The sequence below is a fragment of the Spinacia oleracea genome, chromosome 1 (assembly GCF_020520425.1).
Source record: "Spinacia oleracea cultivar Varoflay chromosome 1, BTI_SOV_V1, whole genome shotgun sequence".
Taxonomy (NCBI): domain Eukaryota; kingdom Viridiplantae; phylum Streptophyta; class Magnoliopsida; order Caryophyllales; family Amaranthaceae; genus Spinacia; species Spinacia oleracea.
Window position 1 is genome coordinate 20,776,409 of NC_079487.1, and position 19,770 is coordinate 20,796,178.

The 19,770-nt window shown below is 41.5% G+C and overlaps 1 protein-coding gene across 1 annotated transcript; it reads left to right on the forward strand.

The window, feature by feature from the left end:
- The first annotated feature begins 542 nt into the window (after window positions 1–542).
- LOC110781386 (uncharacterized) lies at window positions 543–18,330 on the forward strand. Its single transcript, XM_056832208.1, has 7 exons — window positions 543–1,466; window positions 14,150–14,241; window positions 14,432–14,813; window positions 14,869–14,896; window positions 14,934–16,531; window positions 16,723–17,071; window positions 17,171–18,330. The coding sequence occupies exons 1-7, from the start codon at window positions 543–545 to the stop codon at window positions 17,842–17,844; spliced, it is 4,047 nt and encodes a 1,348-aa protein (XP_056688186.1). The 3' UTR covers window positions 17,845–18,330.
- The last annotated feature ends 1,440 nt before the right edge of the window (window positions 18,331–19,770 follow it).

The window sequence follows — 19,770 nt, forward strand, 5'->3', positions numbered from 1 at the left end:
ACAAGGGACCCACTTGATCGTACATTTGGATTGGTCTACATAAGGAGCACCTCATTTATTGTTATGAGGTACACAAACACTTAAACACACTTCTTTCTTACTCTTTGATTATCTCTTAATCACTTCTTAATCCCTCAGTAATCTTACTTAGGCATCGGAGGGGGATCCTCGAACCACCCCCGAGGCTAGTTAATCCATTCTGTTGTGCAGATATCAACCGGCACTCTCAACAGGAATCCAGTATCCCACAGTCAGCTGTTTTCATTCCACACCCGGAACAATTGGCGCTAGAAGGAGGGGACCTCATGCCTTGTAACGGTAGAACAATCAGCATGGATCTCTCACTGAAAGACGGTAAAAAATCAAAGAAAAGCCAGGAAAAAACAGCAACTCCGCAACCAGCGGGAGTCTCCGAATTCCAACCCTCACTTGTAAGCCCAGCCCATCCATTACAAGCGCAACCAATCCTAAGCCCAGTGACTAAAAACATCCCGATACCGGCACAAAAAGAGTTCACCGTAGAAGATGATGATGAGTTAGAAATGGAAAGCCCTGTCAGAGAGCAACCAAAAACACCCTTAGAACAGACGCTGCAGGAGCGCCTGTCTCCCCTATCGGAAGTATTCACTGGAGAGCAGTTGAAAACATTGTCGGCGGTCATGACCGCTTTATCAGAATTACCGGCCGGACAGCAGCCAGGTTCAGTCGGCAGTCTAAGAAAGACCAAGTCGGCAAATCCCCACCTACATGTTAGGGATCTCTTAACAGCCCTGAATCAAGAAAACACCACGGAAAAAAGAAAACGCTCGGATCCGCAAGAAACGGAATGGCATGAAACAGAGCAACACCCCACCATAGAATATGAGCGAAGAGCGCCGGTGCTACAAGTAGCTAGACGGCAGACAATCCAGCCAAAAGATTCTCCCCTGTGCCGAGAAATCCTAGAAGAAAGGATGGAGAAGATAAAAATCCCGACAGGAAAATGCGATGGGACAACGGATCCGGAGGATCACTGCACCACGTTCGAACAACACATGATGCTGTACACAGATTCTGACGCCATGTGGTGCAAGGTGTTCCCATCCACACTCTTAGGAGTCGCAGCGAGCTGGTATAAGGGTATAGAGGCTCAGTCCATTTACGGCTTTAGACAACTGCAGGCGGCATTTTTGTCACGCTTTGTGAGCAAGCAGAAGAGAAAGAAATCGTCGGGAGAGTTAATGTCGTTCGCTCAAAGAGATAGAGAGCCGTTAAGAGACTATCTCACCCGCTTCAATAAAGAATCAATCACTATCCCCAACCTACAGCAGGAGGTTGCGGTTCTGGCTTTGATGAGGGGAATGCAAGAGTGTGAATTCAAGAAGTACCTCAGCCGGAAATCATACACTAATCTGGGCGATGTCCTACATAAGGCAAATGAGTACATCAGGGGAGATGAAATGATGAAGATCTCCAATGTAGCAATGGTAACCGGCGGAAATGCCGGATACAATCCAAACTATAACAACCCCTAGGCGGGAAGAGGAGGAAACAATTTTCACCAGAATAATAATCAGCAAGGGGCAAGCCAGAAAAACCAGAACAATAGAAATGCCAATCCCCAGGGGCAGAGACCCGGCAAGATAGAAGGGAGTCAAGGGGACTCTTTGATAATTACACTCCGCTGAACACACCGCGGACGACAATTTACAACATAAACAACAAGATGGACGGTTGGAGAAGGCCGCCACCAATGCAGAGTAGGGAAAGAAATGTCAAAAAATGTTAGGTTATGATACATATGACAATTCATAAATCATGCGGAAACAACCATTAAGCCAGGAATACATATTATTTACACATAACCATATAGCATAATTTAGATGCATACTCTTTGTTGCGTGCCTTCCCTAGCTGCGCCCGAACCGAACAAGAACAAGTCTTTAGGACTCCAAGTGTCGTCCCTCCGTAGATAGTCCACAGCACGTCCGGATCCGCCTTAAGATTGACCAACTAGAATCGCCCCTAAGGTACTATAATTTTTCGGCACTTTTGAGCAAGATGTGTGACTGAATTTTTCTCTCAAAAACTCACTTTGAATACTTGAATAACTCGTTATAAATTGTGAACCCAGGCCACATATTTATAGGGGTATGGAAAGAGAATTGGAATCCTATTAGGATACGAATTAATTAAATTAGAATTATAATAAAACTCTTATTTAATTAATTTATCAAATAGAATTAGGAATTTAATCATTAACCGAATTCTGCACGTTTTAGGTTTCGTATGCGAACACAAACACTTACGCAAGCATGACCCGCAAGCGTGCAGGCCATGCCCGCGCACAGCCCACACGGCCGCACGGCCCACGCGAGCTACAAGCCCACGCGAGCTGCAGCAATGCTCGCAGCTCACTGCTCGCAGCTGCGCGCTGCCACGGCCTGCTGGGCCTGGCCTTGCGCTGGGTCTAACGTTTTCTATGCGTCCAATTTTATAGAAAACTCCGACCAGGGACCATTTTCAACCTTTGTCATTCAAGTTCACTTGATAGACATTTCTTAGTCACAGGACTGGTCCTGACAGTCTATCTTGAATATATCGTCAAATTGAAAGGACTCATCATTTAATAAACCACAAATTAAATGGAAAAATGAATTCTTTTCATTTATTGTGAATGATTAACCAATAATGTTTTACAAAGATTTAAACTCTAAAACTTTAAAACATTAAACAGAGACATCAAAGCCATTCTCCAATATGCTTGATTCCCATAGCTGCAGTGTGCGAGTTGTGCTTCGCCTGTGGCAGAGGTTTAGTTAATGGATCTGATATGTTGTCATCAGTACCAATTTTGCTTATCTCGACTTCTTTTCTTTCAACGAACTCTCGTAGAAGGTGAAATCTACGAAGTACATGCTTGACTCTCTGGTGGTGTCTAGGCTCCTTTGCCTGTGCAATAGCTCCGTTATTATCACAATACAGGGCAATTGGTCCTTTAATGGAGGGGACTACACCGAGTTCACCTATGAACTTCCTTAGCCATATAGCTTCCTTTGCTGCTTCATGTGCAGCAATGTACTCCGCTTCAGTTGTAGAATCCGCAATGGTGCTTTGCTTAGCACTTTTCCAGCTTACTGCTCCTCCGTTGAGGCAGAAGACAAACCCAGACTGTGATCTGAAATCATCTTTGTCGGTTTAGAAACTTGCGTCCGTATAGCCTTTAACAATTAATTCATCATCTCCACCATAGACCAGGAAGTCATCTTTGTGCCTTTTCAGGTACTTCAGAATGTTCTTGGCAGCAGTCCAATGCGCCTCTCCTGGGTCTGACTGGTATCTGCTCGTAGCACTGAGTGCGTACGCAACATCCGGGCGTGTACATATCATAGCATACATTATTGAACCAATCAATGATGCATATGGAATCCCATTCATTCGTCTACGCTCATCAAGTATTTTTGGGCACTGAGTCTTGCTTAGAGTCATTCCATGAGACATGGGTAGGTAGCCTCGCTTGGAGTCCGCCATCTTGAACCTATCAAGCACCTTATTGATATAAGTGCTTTGACTAAGTCCAATCATCTTTTTAGATCTATCTCTGTAAATCTTGATGCCCAATATGTACTGTGCTTCTCCTAGATCTTTCATCGAAAAACATTTCCCAAGCCAAATCTTGACAGAGTTCAACATAGGAATGTCATTTCCGATAAGTAATATGTCGTCGACATATAATACTAGGAAAGCAATTTTGCTCCCACTGACCTTCTTGTATACACAAGATTCGTCCGCGTTCTTGATGAAACCAAAGTCACTGACTGCTTCATCAAAACGTATATTCCAGCTCCTGGATGCCTGCTTCAATCCGTAGATTGACTTCTTTAGATTGCATACCTTTTTAGCATTCTTTGGATCCTCAAAACCTTCAGGCTGTGTCATAAACACAGTTTCTGTTAAAACGCCGTTTAAGAAAGCAGTTTTTGTTAGGTTATGATACATATGACAATTCATAAATCATGCGGAAACGACCATTAAGCCAGGAATACATATTATTTAAACATAATCATATAGCATAGTTTAGATGCATACTCTTTGTTGCGTGCCTTCCCTAGCTGCGCCCGAACCGAACAAGAACAAGTCTTTAGGACTCCAAGTGTCTTCCCTCCGTAGATAGTCCACAGCACGTCCGGATCCGCCTTAAGATTGACCAAATAGAATCGCCCTTAAGGTACTAAAGATTTTCGGCACTTATAGTCAAGAAATGTGTCTGAATTTTCTCTCAAAACTCACTTTGAATACTTGAATAATCTATGAAAATATGTGACCCTAGGCACCTATTTATTGAGTTATGGAAAGGGTTTTGGAATCCTATTAGGATACTAATTTATTTAATTATAACCCTACTAGGACTCTAATTAAATAATCATTATCTAATAGTTTTAGGATTTAATCACACTTCGAATCCCGATTGCTTCTGGATTCCCGCACAAGCATTGCACGAGCACCGTACACCCGCGCAAGCCTTGCGGCCCACGCTAGGCGCACAGCGCTCGCCCACTGCTGTGCTCCGCGCGCGCGCCCAAGGCCTTGGCTGGGCCTGGCCTTGCGCTGGGCCTGGTCGAGGCTTGGCGTGCGCTGGTGTGCGTTGGCTCGCCGGGCGACGGCCTGGCTTCGTGCTGGGCCTTCGTCTAGCGGGCCTCGTCCGATGCTAATTCGTACGATACGCTTCCGATTAAATTCCCGATTCCGGAATTCATTTCCGATACGAACAATATTTCCGATTCCGGAATCAATTTCCGTTTCGAACAAATATTTAATATTTCCGTTTCCGGAATTATTTTCCGCTTCCGATAATATTTCCGATTCTGACAATATTTCCGTTTCCGGCAATATTTCCGATTCTGGCAATATTTCCATTTCCGATAATATTTTCCGATACGTACCATGTTTCCGTTTCCGGCAACATCTACGACTTGGATAATATTTATATTTCCGATACGATCCATATTTTCGTTTCCGGCAATATCATCGTTTCCGGAGTATTCATTTCTTGCCTGTGACGATCTCAGCTCCCACTGAAACCAAGATCCGTCGATTCCGAATATCCATAGATGGAGTATTTAATGCCATTAAATACTTGATCCGTTTACGTACTATTTGTGTGACCCTACGGGTTCAGTCAAGAGTAAGCTGTGGATTAATATCATTAATTCCACTTGAACTGAAGCGGCCTCTAGCTAGGCATTCAGCTCACTTGATCTCACTGAATTATTAACTTGTTAATTAATACTGAACTGCATTTATTAGACTTTAACATTGAATGCATACTTGGACCAAGGGCATTATTTCCTTCAGTCTCCCACTTGTCCTTAGGGACAAGTGTGCATTTCCTAATTCCTTTGTCGCTCGATGCTTGCTCTTGAACATAAGGTAAGAGTTGTCATCCTTATTATGTCCAGAGGTGTTCCTCGGTTTCAGAGTTCAACTGATCAAATAAACAGATAATCATAGCCTATGATTCATCCGAGCACGGCCATGCATTTCACAGTTTCTAGCTCTCCGAGTGGCCTTGTACAACTTTTAAGCATCTCATCCCGATTTATGGGAGGACAATCCCAATCTTGCGATCTTGAGATTAGACTTCGTTTGATAAGTGATTACCTGAGCGTTGCCTTTATAGCCTCCTTTTACGGTGCGACGGTTGGTCAACGTCAAAGCAACCAGTTCTCAAACAAGTAATCTCAAATCACTCAGGTATTGAGGATTTAGTGTCTAATAATTTTAATGAAATTTACTTATGACAGATTTTCATCTCTTACAGTAAAGTTTCATAGGTCTTGTCCGATACTAGTCTTCCCAAAGTAAGTATCTATGCAAATGATTATGACATTGCCATGTCCACATAGTTCAAGAAACAGAACTACTAGTCATCTTGCATTCTAATCATCTAACGTTTTCTATGCGTCCATTTTTATAGAAAACTCCGACTAGGGACCATTTTCAACCTTTGACATTCAAGTTCACTTGATAGACATTTCTTAGTCACAGGACTGGTCCTGACAGTCTATCTTGAATATATCGTCAAATTGAAGGGACTCATCATTTAATAAACCACAAATTAAATGGAAAAATGAATTCTTTTCATTTATTGTGAATGATTAACCAATAATGTTTTACAAAGATTTAAACTCTAAAACTTTAAAACATTAAACAGAGACATCAAAGCCATTCTCCAATATGCTTGATTCCCATAGCTGCAGTGTGCGAGTTGTGCTTCGCTTGCGGCAGAGGTTTAGTCAATGGATCTGATATGTTGTCATCAGTTCCAATTTTGCTTATCTCGACTTCTTTTCTTTCAACGAACTCTCGTAGAAGGTGAAATCTACGAAGTACATGCTTGACTCTCTGGTGGTGTCTAGGCTCCTTTGCCTGTGCAATAGCTCCGTTATTATCACAATACAGGGCTATTGGTCCTTTAATGGAGGGGACTACACCAAGTTCACCTATGAACTTCCTTAGCCATATAGCTTCCTTTGCTGCTTCATGTGCAGCAATGTACTCCGCTTCAGTTGTAGAATCCGCAATGGTGCTTTGTTTAGCACTTTTCCAGCTTACTGCTCCTCCGTTGAGGCATAAGACAAACCCAGACTGTGATCTGGAATCATCTTTGTCGGTTTGGAAACTTGCGTCCGTATAGCCTTTAACAATTAATTCATCATCTCCACCATAGACCAGGAAGTCATCTTTGTGCCTTTTCAGGTACTTCAGAATATTCTTGGCAGCAGTCCAATGCGCCTCCCCTGGGTCTGACTGGTATCTGCTCGTAGCACTGAGTGCATACGCAACATCCGGGCGTGTACATATCATAGCATACATTATTGAACCAATCAATGATGCATATGGAATCCCATTCATTCGTCTACGCTCATCAAGTGTTTTTGGGCACTGAGTCTTGCTTAGAGTCATTCCATGAGACATGGGTAGGTAGCCTCGCTTGGAGTCTGCCATCTTGAACCTATCAAGCACCTTATTGATATAAGTGCTTTGACTAAGTCCAATCATCTTTTTAGATCTATCTCTGTAAATCTTGATGCCCAATATGTACTGTGCTTCTCCTAGATCCTTCATCGAAAAACATTTCCCAAGCCAAATCTTGACAGAGTTCAACATAGGAATGTCATTTCCGATAAGTTATATGTCGTCGACATATAATACTAGGAAAGCAATTTTGCTCCCACTGACCTTCTTGTATACACAAGATTCGTCCGCGTTCTTGATGAAACCAAAGTCACTGACTGCTTCATCAAAACGTATATTCCAGCTCCGGGATGCCTGCTTCAATCCGTAGATTGACTTCTTTAGCTTGCATACCTTTTTAGCATTCTTTGGATCCTCAGAACCTTCAGGCTGTGTCATAAACACAGTTTCTGTTAAAACGCCGTTTAAGAAGGCAGTTTTGACATCCATCTGCCATATTTCGTAATCGTAATATGCAGCGATTGCTAACATTATCCGAATAGACTTTAGCATTGCAACTGGTGAAAAGGTTTCATCGTAATCCACACCGTGGACTTGCCTGTAACCTTTTGCAAACAATCTAGCTTTGAAAACTTCAAGTTTCCCATCCTTGTCCTTTTTCAGTTTGAAAACCCATTTGCTTCCAATGGCTTGATAGCCATCTGGCAAATCGACCAAATCCCATACTTGGTTTTCAGACATGGAGTCTAATTCAGATTGCATGGCTTCTTGCCATTGCTTGGAGCTAGGGCTCGTCATAGCTTGTTTGTAAGTCGCAGGTTCATCACTTTCAAGTAATAGAACGTCATAGCTCTCGTTCGTCAAAATACCTAAGTACCTTTCCGGTTGAGATCTATATCTTTGCGATCTACGCGGGGTAACATTTCTAGGTTGACCATGATTCTCACCAGATTCTTCTAAAGATCTCTGAGTTTCATCTTGAATGTCATCTTGAGCATTCTCTAGAGTTTGTTGTTCGACTCGAATTTCTTCGAGGTCTACTTTTCTCCCACTTGTCATTTTGGAAATGTGATCTTTCTCCAAAAAGACACCATCTCGAGCAACAAACACCTTGTTCTCAGATGTATTGTAGAAGTAATACCCCTTTGTTTCCTTTGGATAGCCCACAAGGATACATTTGTCAGATTTTGGATGAAGTTTGTCTGAAATTAATCGTTTGACGTATACTTCACATCCCCAAATCTTAAGAAAAGACACATTTGGAGGCTTTCCAAACCATAATTCGTATGGAGTCTTTTCGACAGCTTTAGACGGAGCTCTATTTATAGTGAGTGCAGCTGTATTTAGTGCATGTCCCCAAAATTCTAATGGAAGTTCGGCCTGACCCATCATTGACCTGACCATGTCTAGCAAGGTTCTGTTCCTCCGTTCCGACACACCGTTCCATTGTGGTGTTCCAGGAGGAGTCAATTCTGATAGAATTCCACATTCTTTCAGATGGTCATCAAATTCATAGCTCAGATATTCACCGCCTCTATCAGACCGCAGTGCCTTAATCTTCTTGCCTAATTGATTCTCTACTTCACTATGAAATTCCTTGAATTTGTCAAAGGATTCAGACTTATGCTTCATTAGGTAGACATAACCATACCTACTGAAGTCATCAGTGAAAGTGATAAAGTAGCTGAAACCACCTCTAGCATTTGTACTCATTGGTCCACATACATCTGTATGGATTAAACCCAACTTTAGAGAAAGGTTGCTTTGTCATTTTGCCAAGTAAACATGATTCGCATTTACCATAATCCTCTAAGTCAAATGGTTCTAGAATTCCTTCCTTTTGAAGTCTTTCTAAGCGTTTCAAGTTTATATGGCCTAATCGACAATGCCACAGATAGGTGAGATCTGAATCATCCTTTTTGGCCTTTTTGGTATTTATGTTATATACTTGTTTGTCGTGATCTAATAAATAAAGTCCATTGACTAATCTAGCAGATCCATAAAACATCTCTTTAAAATAAAACGAACAACTATTGTCTTTTATTAAAAAGGAAAATCCCTTAGCATCTAGGCAAGAAACTGAAATGATGTTTTTAGTAAGACTTGGAACATGGAAACATTCTTCCAGTTCCAAAACTAGCCCGGAGGGCAACGACAAATAGTAAGTTCCTACAGCTAATGCAGCAATCCGTGCTCCATTTCCCACTCGTAGGTCGACTTCACCCTTGCTTAACTTTCTACTTCTTCTTAGTCCCTGTGGATTGGAACATAAGTGTGAGCCACAACCTGTATCTAATACCCAAGAAGTTGAATTAGCAAGTATACAGTCTATAACGAAAATACCTGAAGATGGAACGACTGTTCCGTTCTTCTGATCTTCCTTTAGCTTCAAGCAATCTCTCTTCCAATGCCCCTTCTTCTTGCAGTAGAAGCATTCGGATTCAGAAGTGGGTTGACTGACCTTCCTCTTTACAGATTTGAAGCCAGTTTGCTTAGTTGGGCTGGCCTTGTTGCCACCTTTCTTAGCATTCCTCTTCTTTCCAGATCTCTTGAACTTGCCCCCACGCACCATAAGCACATCCTGCTTATCACTTTTGAGCGTCTTGTCAGCGGTCTTCAGCATACCGTGAAGCTCAGTGAGCGTTTTGTCCAGACTATTCATACTGTAGTTCAGTTTGAACTGATCATACCCGCTATGAAGAGAATGGAGGATGGTGTCTATAGCCATTTCCTGAGAAAATTGCTGATCCAGCCGACTCATATTCTCAATGAGTCCAATCATTTTGAGAACATGTGGACTTACGGGCTCGCCTTTCTTAAGCTTGGTCTCAAGAATTTTCCTATGAGTCTCGAATCTTTCGACTCGAGGCAGATCTTGGAACATGTTCTTCAACTCACTGATGATTGTGAAAGCATCTGAGTTGATGAACGTTTTCTGCAGATCCGCACTCATGGTGGCGAGCATTAGACATTTCACATCCTTGTTGGCATCAATCCAACGATTGAGGGCTGCCTGAGTGACCCCGTCGCTTGCGGCTTCGGGCATCGCCTCATCTAGGACATACTCCTTTTCTTCCTGCATAAGAACTATTTGCAAGTTCCTTTGCCAGTCAAGGAAGTTTTTCCCGTTCAACTTCTCCTTTTCGAGAATTGATCGAATGTTGAATGAATTGTTGTTTGCCATATTAAAAACTACAATTGAAAAGAATAAACAAATAAATAACCATTCACAGTTTCTCTTAATAAACTTAAATTCTAGCATACATGCATAATTCAATGTTTATTAAGCATTTTATTCAAGTTATGTGTTCCGGCAGGTGTGAATAAAATGATTCCAAGATCCTAAAATCATTGAAGAACTAAGCACAGTTTGTCGACTTAATCCTAAAACATCTTAGGTAAGCAAAAGCCTTTTGCTAATAGTCTAGAAACTATTCTTGGTTGATAGGTACGTCTAAGAACTTATTAGGTAAACCTATCGATTTTGCCACGACATAAAAGGACTCCTTACTTATATCGTTGAGTTTCACCAAAACTAACATGTACTCACAATTATTTGTGTACCTTTCCCCTTTAGGACCAATAAGTAACACCTCGCTGAGCGAAAACTATTACTAGATTGATGTAAAGGATATCCAAGCAAGTGTATATTTTGGCATGGCACCTTTTAACTCAATTTTTTTAAGTTTGGAACTTAAGGCTCTTACTATGTTGGTTAGATTTTAAGTGAACTAAAATCCTTAATCATGCAACATAATCAAGCTTTTGATCTCATGCATTTTAATACATATTTAAAAGCAATAAATAACTTAAAACATGCATAAGATAAATGTGATCTAGTATGGCCCGACTTCATCTTGAAGCTTTGACTTCAAAGTCCGTCTTGAAAATCTCCGTGGGAGGCACCATTTTCTTCAAATAGGATAAGCTATAATTAAAACTAATTACAACTATTTGATGGTACGCAGACCATATTTGAATTGAAAAACAACTTTGGTACTTTAGACCAATTACATTCAAATTAATGGTACGCACACCATATTTTCTATCCTATTTGGGCCATACTAGTCACTTCATAACCTGCAAAATAGTACATATATAATATATACCATTCACCCATTCATTATCATGAATGGCCCACATAGCTGGTTAGTAAAACACATTATGCATCATGTAAACATTTGCAGCAATTAATCAAGGGCACCAATAATCTACCAATTATTAAGTCCTTATTAATTCTAATCAAGTTGTTTTAACCTTAAGGATTCGTAGACCTAATCAAGAGTTTATGACTAAAAAGCGCTCCCACTTAAACCAATAAATTCATATGCTTTACTAATTTTAAACATAAAAATGTATTTCAAGTCTAACCGGAAACATACAAATTTAATTAAAATTTAAAGCCCATATAAATTTATAATTGAATCCAAATTTTTTTTAATTTGATTTCAGTCGTATTTAAATTAATTCATGATTTTAATTTTAGTAAAATAATTAGAATAAATAAAATTTATTATAATTACAATATTCAAAATTAAAATCCAAGAAAATAATTTAAATTATTAATTTTAAAATTAATTAAAATTACGTAAACTGAAAATTTCAAATTAAACATTCAAAACGATCTAATCGTAATGCAAACACCCTACGCATCGCACGCCCATGGGCCACACGCACACAGCCATCGCTGGCCATGTGCGCGCTGCCCATGCGCTCGTCGCATAGCTGCTGCATCTTCCCATCGCAAGCCATCGCACAAGTGGTGCTCGCTGCGCGCGCTCCAGCGCTCGATGCACGCGAGCCATCGCTCGCTGTGCGCGAGCCATCGCTCGCTGTGCGCGAGCCATCGCTCGCTGTGCGCGAGCCATCGCTCGCTGCGCGCGATCGACGCTGGGCGCAGCGCTCGTGGCACGCGAGCTTGCGCTCGCTGCGCGCGAGGCAGTGCCCGTTGTGGCGCAGCTCACTTGCTGCCCACACGCGACTGTCGTGCCTTGCCTTCGCCCATGCCCATTCGTCCATAGCTCGTGGCCCACGACACAAGGCATGGCTGCTGCCTTGTGCTCGTGCACCATGCCCTTGCTCATTGCATTCGTGCCGCATGGGCGACGAGCTCCCTTGCTCGTCGTTGCATGCCCGCACTATACAACACCCCTTAAGGGTAACACGTAGCGTCCATTGCTTTGTGCGTGCAAGTTATATGAACGAATCGCATAAAATTTAAAATTTATATTAAAAATTAATGACAAATTAATAAATTAATATTAATTTCATAATTTTAGGGCGAAAAATCGAAAATTTATTATTCAATTGATTTCCGATTACCATGGATTCAAGCCTAGGTCATAAAAATTTAAAATTTATCATAAATTTACAATTTTTATGGTGGTTTTTAATCATAGGTTTCTAATTAAATTATAATTAATTATGAAAATCAAATTAATTCTAAATTATTCTAATTTTCAACAAATTAATCATAATTACAAATTAGATTGCATAATTAACAAGACTAGGCATTCAAACTTGTTAAACATATACAGTAGGTCAATCAAAAATTCAAGATTTATCAACAAGAATCGCAAATATTTAATTTAACATCTTAAATTTACGAAATTTTGCATTCGAAAAACTAAAACCTTCGAAAAGTCATAGTTAGGCTTCGAATTTGAGAATTCTGGGTTCGGCAGAAAAATACTAATTTTGTCAAAATTTTAGAATGCCTTTTACATGCGGAATTGACACAAAAATCACTCGATTTGGATGCGTAACGAAGAAACTTCCGAAAAACTGCGTACGTATAATTAAATAAACGCAATTTGCAATTAATTAACAATTACGAAAATTAATCACCCCTTTTAATTCTTGCAAATTTGTAATATTTAACCATGTTCATGCAATTTAGATTATGAAAATAATAAGAGGCTCGTGATACCACTGTTAGGTTATGATACATATGACAATTCATAAATCATGCGGAAACAACCATTAAGCCAGGAATACATATTATTTACACATAACCATATAGCATAATTTAGATGCATACTCTTTGTTGCGTGCCTTCCCTAGCTGCGCCCGAACCGAACAAGAACAAGTCTTTTGGACTCCAAGTGTCGTCCCTCCGTAGATAGTCCACAGCACGTCCGGATCCGCCTTAAGATTGACCAACTAGAATCGCCCCTAAGGTACTATAAATTTTCGGCACTTTTGAGCAAGATGTGTGACTGAATTTTTCTCTCAAAAACTCACTTTGAATACTTGAATAACTCGTTATAAATTGTGAACCCAGGCCACATATTTATAGGGGTATGGAAAGAGAATTGGAATCCTATTAGGATACGAATTAATTAAATTAGAATTATAATAAAACTCTTATTTAATTAATTTATCAAATAGAATTAGGAATTTAATCATTAACCGAATTCTGCACGTTTTAGGTTTCGTATGCGAACACAAACACTTACGCGAGCATGACCCGCAAGCGTGCAGGCCATGCCCGCGCACAGCCCACACGGCCGCACGGCCCACGCGAGCTACAAGCCCACGCGAGCTGCAGCAATGCTCGCAGCCCACTGCTCGCAGCTGCGCGCGTTGCGCGCGCTGTGCGTGCTGCCACGGCCTGCTGGGCCTGGCCTTGCGCTGGGCCTGGCGTGGCCTTGGCTGTTCGTGTGGCGCGCTTGGCTTGCTGGGCGATGGCCTGGCTTCGTGCTGGGCCCTCGTCCGGCAGGCCTCGTCCGATGCTTATTCGTACGATACGCTTCCGATTAAATTCCCGATTCCGGAATATATTTCCGATACGAACAATATTTAATACGGATTTTTCATGAAATACCCCTGAGTTTTCACGAAATTCACCAAATGCCCCTCGACTTTCAGAAATTCACCAAATGCCCCTCACTCTCACTATAATACTCAAACTACCCTTACACTTAACGGACGTTAAGTCGCCGTTAGCTGCACTTTACTGTTTTTCCCTTATTTGTCTTTTGGGCGCCATTACCCCTCTAACCCCACTCCCTTCTTCATTACAGTTCAAAAAAAAAACCCGATTCTCAAACTGCCCCTCTCTCTCTCCCCTGTTCTTCAACCTTCAACCACCATAACTGCATCATCAATCACTGAAAAAGCTTCAAAATTTTGCTGCGCGTTGTGTTGCTGAAGTTGTGTCCTGGGTTTTCAACCCCAACTGATTTCTTAGAAAGGGGGTTTTGCGAATTGCAGTAGGAAGTTGAAGAGGTGCAAGTCCAATTCTGAATTTCGTGTTCGTAGTAAACTCGCGCATCGTTTAAGGTATGTATTCACAATCGCACCTCATTTTTTTCGATTTTTCAAAGTTCTGTTGCGCAATTTTAGGGTTTAGGGTTTCTGACAATTTGATGTTGGAGATGAGTTTTATGTTTGTGTTTTGATGAAAATAAGTAGGAATTAGTTGTATGATGTTATGGATGTCTGCTACCTGGTTGTTGCTTCATTATAAAAGTCATGACTTTGATGTGAGGGTGTTGGACACTGATAAGTGTCAATTGATTGATATATTTCTGGATATTTTTGAGGAGTCAAGGAAGCAAAATGTGTTTTTGCCTGAGAAGTTTAGGTTGTACACTAACTCACCCACTGGGAGGGTAGAATTGGTTGATGATAGTGTTATGATTAGAATGTGGGGGTGGAATATGGGCAAGGACACAGTAGAATTGTGGATAGAGGATTCAGATTCTCCAGGGCTAGCTTTTAGGTCTGCTGTAGCTCTACTTGATATGCAAAGGAAGGAGTTGGAAAAAAAGTTAAGGGAGAGACAGGAAGAGCTCTTGAGGATGCAAAGAGAGGCTGAAGAACAGAGGAGGAAAGAAGAGGAAAAGGAGAGGGTTAGGTTGGAACTTGAGGAACAAAAGAAGTATACAGTGGCTATGGAGGTCCCAGTGGTGGATGTTGAGAATGATGGGGTTGAGTATGTGAGGGTTATTACCACAGAAGATGCTGATGAGGTGTTTCCTGGCCAATCTCAACCACAACCACAAACACAAGACTCCCCCCTCCAAAGAAACCTACAAAGTCTAAACCTAGGAAGAAATTAACTCCTAAAAAGAAGAAGACACCAAAAAATGCCCCCCCAAAACCAACTAAAACCACCACCACCCCAGAATCAACAACACAAACACCTCCACCCCCTCCTGAGTCAAGACAACAAACACCTCCACCCCCTCCTCAGTCAAGACAACACACACCTTCACCCCCTCCTCAGTCAACACAACAAACACCTTCACCCCCTCCTCAGTCAACACAACACACACCTTCACCCCCTCCTCAACAAACACAAACTGAAAATGCTGCACCAACTGAACCACAGGCAAACATACCTGAACCTAGTGTTCCATCCAAACCAAAAAAGACAGGGAGAGCTAGACCTAAGGGGTTTAGGGTGGGAAAACCAACACTGGTAAAACTGGGAACATATGTTGCTAAAACCAATGCTAGTAAGGTTAAGAGAGGTGCTGGAAGGGCATGTAAAGGCAAGGGTGTTGCTGTGTTATCTGATAATGAGGATGATGAGGACAGTGAGGATGATGATTATGAGGGGGAGGTGAGTGATGATGACAGTGAGGATGAGGAGGACATAGGGGATTTCATTATTGCTGAGGAAGGGTTAGAGGACTTGCAGGATGATATCCCTGAGAAAACATTTGAGGATTGTCTTGATGGTAGTGCTAGGATGGACAGGAATTACAAAAATGGGAAGGTTTATGTTGAGCAACCATATGGTTCTATTAGGCTAGAGCCCTGGCTAATATTTAAAGATAGGGAGTCCTTTATGAATGTCCTTATGGACTACTGCATTCAGGAGGGGTTTGGCTTGAGTGTGGAGAAGTCAGACAACCTGAGATACACTGCTGTTTGTGCAATTGAGGGCTGTGATTGGAGAATTCATGCCTCAAAGATGGTAGACAAGTTCAGTTGGGCAATAAAGTGTATGAGTGGGGAGCACAAACTGTGTGGTAGGCTTGAGGTCAACCCAATAGTGACCACCAATTGGTTGGTGAGGAAGTTGTTGCCAGACATTGAGGCAAACTTAGAAATACCAGTGGTCACACTGCAGAGGTATGCTCAGGAGAGGTTCCAGATTGAGGTGAAGCTAAGGCTATTCTATAAGGTGAAAGCAGTGGCTAAGGAGATCATCCATGGTAGTTTTAGTGAGTCATATGCACTCCTACCTAGGTATGCAGAGATGATCAAGGAGACTAACCCTGGGAGTTATGCACTGGTCACATGGCATAGTGTTTCTGGGGATGTGCAACCAAAGTTCAAGGCCTGTTTTTTCTCATTTGCTGCACAGTTCAGGGGATTTCTGACTGGGTGTAGGCCCATTATTGGAATTGATGGCTCTCACCTAAGTGGGTATTTCAAGGGAATTCTTCTGGCTGCTTTGGGGATTGATGGAAACAATGAGATTTTCCTGCTAGCTTATGGAGTGGTGGACACTGAAAGTCAAGAGAGCTGGAACTACTTCATGAGGAACCTAAGGGCAGTGTTTCAGCAAGAAGGATGCAACAGGGATGACTGGACCTTCATCAGTGACAGAATGAGGGTAAGTTATTTCACCAAATACCCTCTTGCATATTTAAATTTCACCAAATACCCTCATAACATAAATTAATTTCACCAAATACCCTCATACCAAAATTTATTTTCACCAAATACCCCTATAATTAGCATGTTAATTTCATCAAATACCCTTTTAATTCACTGACTGACTTTGTTGTTTCATTCACTGATTAGGGGGTGGATTTAGCTGTGCATGAGAACTTCCCAAGGGCCACCAGAAGGTGTTGCAGTCAACATCTATACATGAATTGCAAAAATGGTGGTTGGAGTGGAGAACTTTTCCACAAGTTATTCTGGATAGCTGCAAATGCCTTCAACCCCTATGTTTTCAACAAGGCAATAGAGAAGATCACTGACTTTGATCCCAATGCAACAAAGTACTTGGACACATGTACTGAGCAGTGGTCCAGACATCAGTTTGACCCAGAAGTTTGTTGTGATCATAACACAACTAACTTTGTGGAATCATTCAATGCTCTGACCAAGCCTTACAGAGATTTACCAGTTTTGACCCTGTTTGAAGGTAATGCCTCTGTTTCTATTCTACTCTCCTTATTCTGTGTTTTTATTACATGGTCTCTGCATCTTATGATTCCCTGGTTGTTTCCTATTTGATTTACAGCAATAAGACAATGGGCTATGCAGAGAATTGGGGTCAGATTTGACAAAGCTGTCAACATGGAACCTCACCAATTAACCGAGTATGCCAGACAGGAACTTGAGCTCAGAGGTGCAGAGTCCAGGTTTTGCTACTCTACTCCTTGTGGAGGTGGGGAGTATGAGGTGAGGGATGGAAATGTGCACTTCCCAGTGAGGATTGACACCAGGAGATGTGGATGTGGGGTATGGCAGGTCTCTGGAATCCCTTGCAAACATGGTTTGAGGGTGATTTACAACCAAAGACTTAGCCCTGAAGATTTTGTGTCTGGCTATTTCAAGGGTGCTGCCTATAAGCAGACATATGCAGAGCATATGCACCCAATGCCTGACCCCAGTCAATGGCCAGAGTACTCCCTTCCCACCATTAATCCCCCTGGGATCAAGAGGAGTGCTGGAAGACCCCCTAAACAGAGAAAGAGGAATGCCATGGAAGCTAAGAAGAGGAAGAGGCATAGCTCAGTCAAGTGTGGAAAGTGCAAGGAAATGGGCCACAATGCAAGGACTTGTAAGAATGGTGCTGGAAGTTCCAAGGCTCCCCCAAAGCAGAGAGCTCCTACAAAGAAGAGGAAGGCATCATCTGATGGTGCAAGTACATCCAAGGCACCACCCAAGGGGAAAAGGTCAAAGCAAGCATGAGGCAGTGTGAATTTTGGGGGGTAGAATGACTTTTTGATTTGGATTAACATAGAAAACAACAGCACATGTAAATGGTGCACATATTTTTTGTAAAGTAAGCTAAAACAGGAATGCTTCCCAAATGTGGGTTTTTTGTGCATATGTAATTATGCAAAAACAAGTAGTTGTTCTTAGATTGTTTCACTTCATTATTACAAAAAGTAAGATTACAAACATCAATATTCCCATTTGAATTACAAGATTCACTACTTTCTGTTGTTGTTTAAGCTTCTTCTTCATTTGCTTCAATTCTTCTTGCATCTTACTTTTCCCCCGATTTTCAACACTTTCTCCTTCATCAATGTTTCCCCTGTTTTCTTGCTCAACTCTACCCTTACACCATCTAAGATTGTTGCATGGATCGCACTTGTAGTATAGCCTTTGTGGGTTGAGTGTCGTATCGGAGCTCCGGATTGCAAATTTCCTCCCACAATAACAAAATTGGTTAGGAACTCTAATATATGTGGACTCATTGTGTGTGGATGAAGATTTTGATTGAAAACTCATGACTAAAATGGGATGAAACTACAACAAACACTCAGACCAGCCTTATTTATAACAAAACAACAAGCAACGACTACTTTTCAAATCCCAAAACTAGCCGTTGGACTTTAAATAGCTATTTTTCAGTCTTGGGTATTTGAAGAATTAAGTTTATATTTAGGGGTATTTGGTGAATTCAATTAAAATATAGGGGCATTTGGTGAATTATAAAGTAGGCTAACGGCGGACTAACGGCCCGTTAGTAGTAAGGGTAGTTTGGGTATTATAGTGAGAGTGAGGGGCATTTGGTGAATTTCTGAAAGTCGAGGGGCATTTGGTGAATTTCGTGAAAACTCAGGGGTATTTCATGAAAAATCCGTATTTAATATTTTCGATTCCGGAATTAATTTCCGTTTCGAACAAATATTTAATATTTCCGTTTCCGGAATTATTTTCCGATTCCGATAATATTTCCGATTCTGACAATATTTCCGTTTCCGACAATATTTCCGATTCCGGCAATATTTCCATTTCCGATAATATTTCCCGATACGTACCATGTTTCCGTTTCCGGCAACATCTACGACTTGGATAATATTTATATTTCCGATACGATCCATATTTTCGTTTCCGGCAATATCATCGTTTCCGGAGTATTCATTTCTTGCCTTTGACGATCTCAGCTCCCACTGGAACCAAGATCCGTCGATTCCGAATATCCATAGATGGAGTATTTAATGCCATTAAATACTTGATCCGTTTACGTACTATTTGTGTGACCCTACGGGTTCAGTCAAGAGTAAGCTGTGGATTAATATCATTAATTCCACTTGAACTGAAGCGGCCTCTAGCTAGGCATTCAGCTCACTTGATCTCACTGAATTATTAACTTGTTAATTAATACTGAACCGCATTTATTAGACTTAACATAGAATGCATACTTGGACCAAGGGCATTATTTCCTTCAAAAAATTATGCGACTTCCATAATGAGCACGGCCACCTCATAGAGGACTGCAGAGACCTCAAAGACAACATTGAGGACATGGTCAGAAAGGGGTATTTTTCGCAGTATAGGGCGAGACAAGGAAATGGTAACAACAACTCGGTAGGGGGAAACCCTGCCAATTCATACCGGCCACAACAACAGCAAAATCAACAACAATATCCTAGAATCGAACAACCATATCAACCACCCAGAATTGAGAAATGACAACCGGAAAGCAGTGCCAGAGCAGAACAGAGGGATAGCGGGAAAAAACCACCCGTATATGTGATCTCTGGCGGCCCAGTCCACGGAGGGACGATAAGTGGCGCCAGTAGAAGTTTGGAGGAACACAGGCACATGGTAAACTATCACAACACAAGGGCGTGGCCGAACCCACCCAGCATACCAGTGATGACA